This window comes from Lactuca sativa, chromosome 8 (assembly GCF_002870075.4).
Source record: "Lactuca sativa cultivar Salinas chromosome 8, Lsat_Salinas_v11, whole genome shotgun sequence".
Classification (NCBI taxonomy): domain Eukaryota; kingdom Viridiplantae; phylum Streptophyta; class Magnoliopsida; order Asterales; family Asteraceae; genus Lactuca; species Lactuca sativa.
The window spans coordinates 47,868,745-47,877,097 of NC_056630.2; the positions used below are offsets into that span (position 1 = coordinate 47,868,745).

The 8,353-nt window shown below is 36.7% G+C and overlaps 1 protein-coding gene across 1 annotated transcript; it reads right to left on the reverse strand.

Annotated features, from left to right (window-relative positions):
* Positions 1–7,007: 7,007 nt before the first annotated feature.
* On the reverse strand, positions 7,008–8,057 carry LOC111882401 (uncharacterized). Its single transcript, XM_023878771.1, has 2 exons — positions 7,101–8,057; positions 7,008–7,013 (listed from the first exon to the last, which is right to left on the reverse strand). The coding sequence occupies exons 1-2, from the start codon at positions 8,055–8,057 to the stop codon at positions 7,008–7,010; spliced, it is 963 nt and encodes a 320-aa protein (XP_023734539.1).
* Between the last annotated feature and the right edge of the window lie 296 nt (positions 8,058–8,353).

Below are 8,353 nucleotides of genomic sequence, written 5' to 3' on the forward strand. Positions count from 1 at the left end.
ATTGCGTTGTATTTAATATAATCTTGTTACTTTCAAGGAATATCTAAAATAAAGGAGGAGCATAAGAATGTTAGGTCAAGTGTGGTAGCGGTTTTGGATTGCCTTGGTGTGGGAAAAAACCCGAGTGAACATGGGTCATCATCATCATCATCTATCGATAGATGATGACGATGATCACCGTTTAGAACCTCAATCAAGAAACCTTCAAGATATATTGAGTGCGGAATCTACTGGCACTGTTTCAATTTCTGGAGCAGCTAATTTAGAGTATGCTAACTATGCAATTCCAACTGCAACTGCAACTGCTACATACCCGAACAATGACCCATACGGAGGGATTTTGAGGACGAATAATCGACTTCCTCTGCATTGTCCTTCCTATTACTTTGGTTTGTACAGTAAGTATATTCAGTCTTCCTTAGATCTTCTGTTAAAATAGGTAACATAGAAGACTTGCAACTTATCAACATAATATCAATAAAATATACGTTGTTTGATTGTTTCCATCCCACAATAATTGAACAAATTTCCAAATTGGATGCCCTATGCAAAATGCAGCATTTTGAGTTTAAATTATCCATTTACCCTCATTATTATCATTAGGAAGTCTTTCTATTCATTTTCATTTTTTTATCAAACATAGTCATTGGAAACATGAAGAACCTTTAAATGACAGGTTTCTATCAGAGTGGACTTACATGACTGGGTTCTATTTGTATTGGTGCTGTTTTTCTCTTTTGCATATAAGAGGTAATCTATATTGGAGACTTTCTTACCTGTTTAGTAAATTGTGCTTGTCTATAGCTGTAGGTATGTTTTTTTAGTTTGATGCAAGATTAATGGTTACTTTGACACTCATTTGACGTAAGTTTTCATTTGATATTTTCTTTTTTAACTTGGAATGAAACCAAAAATAGGTTAATATCTCTATTTATCATTCTGTTTTCCGTATTTTCACCATTCCTTTATATTTTTCCTTCTACAGGGATCGATTTTGTGAGAAACAAGAATAAGGTCTTTGCACCAAAGAAAGTCACTATACCGCTAGAAGACATAAACTTGTTCTAGGGCTTGATCTATCAACATTTTTTTATATCTTGTTTCCTTGTAAGTTGCATTTTAACTTTCATTGTGCATGACATCTGGAGCAACAAGCATATACTTAAAGTCTACCTGTTTTCCCATGCCTTTATAATTCAGATTTATCATCACATATCACAGGAGAGCACTTAACACCTCCCAACCTTGGAAATAAAACAAGTTGATCATCTTGCTACACTAGACCTTTACATTAAATTTGCTATATAGATAAATTAGAAATGTACATTCAAGTTTAGTTTTCAGAATTAGTTGTCATAATTTATGAAAGAATAGGAGGTGATCAAACTTCTCATTTTGCTCCGGAAGACCTAGAAGTGCTCCGGCCTCCAGATCTTCCATCATTGCTTCTAGATGCTCGTATTTGTTTCCTAGGAATGCCTATAAGAAATAGCAATGTATTTTTTTTAATTCTTTATTTTTATAATGAATTTAAGTATAATTTTGGTTGTTGTAGATTGTTCCTGAACTGACTGAGCTTCTTGTTGCTCAATTTATGTGGTTGGATTATGATAATCCACCTAAGCCTATTTATCTTTACATTAATTCATCCAGAAAACAGGTGATTTTTTCTTTTGTTTTGTTTCTTTTAAGGTTAAATTACTAAATACAAGAAATAAGTCAATAAAGATTTTGATTTTTTTTCTTTTGTAGAATGACAAAAATGGAGACAGTGGGGTCTGAAACAGAAGCATACGCCATTGCTGACATCATGGCTGTAAGCAATTAAAATCATTCATTTTATCCTTTTAAGGTTATTTAATGATATGATTTATTAATTTCCGAAATTGCCCTTAAGTACTGCAAGTCAGAGGTGTATACAGTTAACAGTGGGATGGCATTTGGTCAATTATCATTCCTCTCATATGCTCTTAACATTGGCTGCATTCAATAAATAACAACATACTTTCATCAACTTATTTACAATATCATTGTACTTTTGTTTTCTTAAATTCTCCCTATTACAAGCTTGAAAAATCTACCTAGTTATAGGTATGCCATTGAAATATAAAGCAACTTTCTCTATGATACATGAGCAAATATTCATGTGATTGATTACTTGACATTTATATTTATTTCTTTTCTTGTATTAGGTACAAAGTACGATTTGGATAATAAATCTCCTAATAGATCAGGACAAAACTTCAAGTCAGGAGAAGATATGGAAGCCTTTCTTTTTCTGTTTAACTTTTCTTCTGAAGATATGGAAGCCTTTCTTTTCTGATTAACTTTATATTCACCATTGTTAATTGATCTTTTAGATTGCAGCTTCCATGTCATCGTACTTCAGGTGTTTAGTTACTTTTTTTTTCTATTCAATGAGAAATATTTTTTCACTGTGTGGTGATGAAATCAAGCTTTGCAATTCACTGATGAGGACTGGAAACAACTGAATGACATTAGTTATTGGATACAAGGAAGATGACCAGGGGGTGTACTTCACATGAAACATAATTATGCTTCAAAACTTACTAAAGCTCATGAGTTTGTTGCTGAGTTATCATGTCATGTGAATCAGAGGAATCAAAGACAAACTGTTGCAGGGGGGCATTAATTTATCGGTAAACACTTTTGGCTCTGTTTGATTGATAGCTATTTCTATATAGCAAATGTTAACCTTGGCCTTTGCATTTTTTGTTCATAGATTACAAACACCAATTTCTTTCAAACAACAGAAGATCTAGAGTTTAATTGGGTGATTGAAGGTGATGGATGTAAACTTGATTCTGGAACTCTTAGTCTACCAACATTAGAGATTAATTGGGTGATTGAAGGTGATTTTGGTTCTTGAAACGAGACTCAAGATATCATATTTTGGCATGGCTAGAAGCTTTGGAGGAAACGAGACTCAAGCAAAAGTAAACACACAGAGAGTTGTTGGCACATAGTAAGTTAGATGATGCAATTGTATATAAATGAGTTCATTTTTTTATAACATTTACTCACTTTTGGAATAATTATTTGTATTTGACATATTAGTGAGATGAATTATCTTTGTTATTTATGGTATTTTATTTTGTATTATGAGATTTTTAATGTATTATTTAATTTGAAAATTAGTAAATCTATAAATAATATTTTTTTTAAACATTTAAAATTATGATACGCAAAAACGTGTGTCATCTTCATTTTTGACATAGCCTTTCTTGACAGGGGCTTTCTTGATACGCATTGCGTGTCATTAACATGTGCGTCGTAAGGTTACGACACGCAAATGCGTGTCGTCTTCCTTTATGACAGGGTCTTCCTTGATACGCATTGCGTGTCGTAAACGAGTGTCGTAACTGCGCGTCGTAAATGAGCGTCGTAAATGCGCGTCGTCTCTCTTTATGACAGGGCCTTCCTTGACGCGCATTTGCGCGTCGTCTGAGCCTTTTACGACGCGCAATGAGCGTCATAAAATACTGTTTTTCTAGTAGTGCAGGGGGGAATACAAGCTAAACATAAATGTTTTCTTATAAGCTAAACATAAATGTTTTCAGGGAAATACATAAAACTTATGCAAATCTCATACTTTATTTCCCTTTTGTACTATGTTGAGCATAAGGGACGTTTTCAATAAAAATTGCATAGTTTTTACGGATACGCTATTCGCTACGCTATTCATGCAAACTATAATCGGTATAGTTTGGGGTTTCTCTAAAAACTTATCAAGCATAGAAACTTTCTCTACTAAACATATGCACTGGAACAGAAACCGTTTACAGTTTATATCACTGTTTTATCATGATTTTCATAACTGTAACTTATCACTATACATGGTATACATTCAGATTTTCACTACGGTAGAACGCTACTACATTACATGTAAACTAGATTGTACGATACTGTGAGGCGCTACTTCACTACTGTACCCTTAGGTGTACAGGGATAAATCCTACCACTGTATAACCAGAGTCTCCTAGAGGGAGAGCGTGAGGTTTGTGAATAGATCTATTCGGGACTGACAATCCCACATCTGGACTGCTAGCTATAGTTAGGCGGGCACGCCTGAGATGTACAAATGTCATTTAACATCAACGCCTAAAGAACGTTGGAAAGGTCACTAGTCATATCAAGCATGGTTATACGACTCACATTATGTATAAATCACCGATAGTTTACCAACCTGGTTTTCTTCAGTAGTTCTATTTATACCAAATAGAACTAAACACACTATGCATACTGGCCGAGCCAGGGTTTTCAAAATCGAATCATATATGCTACAGTTTTACATTTAAATACGTATACTTCATGATTAGCTTTAGCTAGTCACATGAAGTAGTATTTTGCATATCTGTACGATTTCTTTTCAGAAATGAACATTCATGGTTGTATACAAAATTGATAACACTACGTTTTTCACTAAAGAAAATATCGGATTTTCTTGAGACCATATAAACATTTCGGCTCGCTCATCAACAAGTTTTCATTACAAGTTACTGCTTATGAACTCACCGGCTTTAAGCTGATATTTTTCAAACTGCTTGTATTCTCAGGAAATCAGTAGACAGGTACTTGCTAGATTTTCGAGGAACTGAAGCATTAAGAGTTTTTAAGTTTTTACAATACAAAATTATTGAATGTCATTCAAACCGAGTTTCAAACAGATGTAAACGTTGGAATGTTCACTGTAATGGTTGTGTTGCTATGATTGCTATTATTCATTGGTTGTGATGCTATACATGACGTCCTCCGCCCCAGAATGTTTCCGCCAACTGTTTCGGGGTGTGACAGATTGGTATCAGAGCCCATGTTTATAGCGAACTAGTATACCGAACCTTACGTGGTATACAACTATAAACACTAGGGGGCCTAAGTGCTCTATGCTAAAAGTATACTTTCAAAATATAAGTATTTTTTATAAGAATATACGGGCATGCATACATAACAGGATTCGTATCACTAGTAGAGTAGAACAAAAGTATTTAGATGTTGGAACGCTGCGGTTAAACCTGAGCAGTTATGTAATCATGTCTAGGGTGAATATAGCCTAATCAACTATATTCAGCCGAGACATGACCAACATGTGTTTGGGGGTGACTGTGGTGCTACAGCAGGCCTAAAACTTACCAAAAATCATCTCTCATAAAATACTATAGGAGTATTTTCGCTACAGCCAAACTTAGTACGCAGATTCACTCTAAGTATTGCTATCTCTCCTTCCTTAAGAAATAACTTACTTGTGTTAGTAACCTTTCTATGATTATCGCTCGGTAGAATACCTTCATTATCAGGATGAGATATATTTTGTTCTTTTACATATCTCGAGGATGTACCATCCGCTTCTTCCTGATTATTTCTAGAACAAGATGCCTCCCCGACCAAGATCCATCAGAAGGAACAACGACACTCCGCCACCACTACCACCTCCTCAGTTCGACCTTGTCATGTTCCAGGCAGCAGTTACTGCCGCCGTAACTGCAGCAATGCACAAGTAAATGCTGGTGGGCTGGAGGTGGAACCGACCCCCAGAGACAAGATGGAAGTCAGGGACATCAGAAAGAGTGTTCCTACAAAAACTTCATGACTACAAAACCCAAGTCCTTCGATGGAAATAGAGGTGTCATCGCCCTGACGCGGTGGTTCGAGAAGATCGAATCAATCTTCGAAATTTGCGTCTATTCTGAAGCCAATAAGGTGAAGTTCGCCGCCTGCACCTTCACCGACAGAGCCTTGATTACCAGAGGACTAATATTAGGACCACCTACTTGATTACCAGATTCTGAAACTGGGGGAGGAGTAACATCACTTCTTGGTACATAAGGCCCACTAACTTGATCACCACATTCTAAAACTGTGAGAGGAGCAGCATCACTTCTTGGTATAGCAAGCTCAACTGGAGGGAATTGATCAAAGACAGGTTGGCCTCCCCCATCTTTCCTAGGTCTTCCAATCTTCCTTTTTGGGACAGGTGGCTTAGGTACCTCATCATTTGTGCATGAAATCTTATTATGACCAAGTTGTTGGCACTTTCCATATCTTATAGTCCTAGTAACCTTTAACCTTTGAGAGGGGTATTTGGCATCTTTTGATTCAGATGCATGCTTTACTCTATTTACTTTGGGTCTTCCAGGCATCCTTCTAACTAGGGATGGTAATGGTTTAATAAACTCAGTCACTGGCCACAAGTTGCTTCCACCAACAGGCTGTATGTTCTGACTGTAGGTTGCAACATATTTGTCCTTGTGGAACCAAGATGAAATGAATTCACTTGGATCTTTGTGGACATAATTGATTGCAGCTTGACTATGTACACATGGTATGCCCGACAACATCCACATTGCAGGTGCAAGTGTGATTGGCTAAATCAACCTTGTATCCATTGTAGCCATACCTAGTCTCAAACACATCACCACCACTTGGCACCACTGTCCACAACCTACACACAAAACAAACAAAGTACACATATAAATACATACTTAATATTTTTGGATACATGCCAATAAAAACTTATATTACCTCATATCTTTCCCAAATTCATTAAGCCTCAGTTATATGTTAGGCCCATAATTACCCCTCCATTTGGTGCCCTCTTGACCTTGATGAAAAAACCTTTTCAGAAGGAGAATCCTTATTTCCTCAAGCATTGTGATTATAGGCTTCTTCTTTTTTTGTTTGATCATGGCATTGAAGCATTCTGCAACCCCATTCTCTACTGCTTCACAAGCATACCCATGAGAAAAGAAGGCTCTGCACCAAGTTTTAGGTTTCCTTGCCATAAGATAATTGTATCCTGTTTCTGTTATCTTCTTTATCTTCTCCATTGTAGCAAGAAATTCCCCTTCCACAGTACTCATAGCAGCTTCCCAGAACAAACTCTTTAGCTCTAATCCTATGAATTTCTTTCTAAAGTTTGCAAAGATGTGTCTAGCACATTATCTGTGCTCAACATTAGGGAGTAGGTTTGACACAGCCTATAAAAGTCCCTATAACTAACAAACAAACACAACACAACACATGTAAATATTAATGACTGTAACATAAAAATATATATTGTATACTAGTGTATGTTATGGTACCTTGTGTTGGTCTGAGATAACAACCAATCCATTGCCAGCACCAAGATCCAAATCAGCAACCAAATTATCAATGAACCAGGTCCATTTGTCCTTATTCTCAACATTCACAAATGCCCATGCTATTGGGTATACATAGTTGTCTGCATCCCTCCCAATAGCAGTTAAAATCTCCCCCTTAACCTGCCCCTTAAAGAAACTACCATCTAGTCCTATTACCCTTCTACATCCTCTGCTCCATCCATCTCTGAAAGCCTTGAAGCCAACATAAAACCTTTTGAAATAGTTAAACCCCAGATTACTTTCTACCCCCACCAAGCAAGTTGTACCCGGATTACTCAACCTAATTGCAGCTGCATAGTCCCAAATCTTGGCATAGTGATCTTCTAACTTCCCTTCTATAATCCCCATTGCAGTAGCCCTTGCTCTTTGGCATTGCCCAAGAGATACACTCACTGAAAACCTTTGTAGCACATCTGCTTGCATCTCTAGCAATGTCATCTTGGGCTTCATGATTACATCTTTCAGGTAGTGTTTGGCTAACCAACTGCTAGTAACTAAGGAACCAAAATGATAATTCCTAGCACATAGATGCATTTCATTACAAAATTTTATCTGGAATGTTCTTTCATTGTACTTCCATCTAGCTGCAACCCTAAATGGACACTGTATTTTGTTATTATCATTGATATCCCTGGTTCCACTACCACACTTAGCTATAACCCTCACTCTATCACTTTTTTCAAAATAAAGTTGGTACCCTCCATGGACTGCATAGTTAGTTAAAACAAACCTAAGTTGAGCAAGGGATTCATAACAGTCTCCTAATCGGGGCCTCATCTCTTTCCAGTAAACATTGGGATCATGCACCCTATACTCCACACCAACATCTTCATTGTCCTCATCTAAGTGGGCATGCTCTTTTTGTTGGACACCAGGAATGTCTCCATCATCTACCATTCCATCAATACTCCTCCTTAATACGTTTTCATCACACAATAAGTTAAGAAACTGATCATCACATAGTCTTGAGGGGGCTTTGAATTTTCTTCAGAAAAATCCAAGAAGCTAAAGTCAAATGCATCTTCATCGGAGTCAAAGTCTGGAAGATATGTCTTCTCAGGGAGCTTAGGCCCTTTAGGCTTCTTAGTTCCAGAAGTAGAAGCCATTTGTTTCATAAAAAAAAAAACAAAAACACAACTTGTTAGTTCAAACTTGGAACTCCATAGACGAAGATAACCACCCTCATAATCATC

What these genes read in the sequence shown, in the direction of transcription:
- LOC111882401 (XM_023878771.1), bottom strand. Translation starts at nt 8,057, where the DNA reads ATGGTAGATGATGGAGACATTCCTGGTGTCCAACAAAAAGAGCATGCC.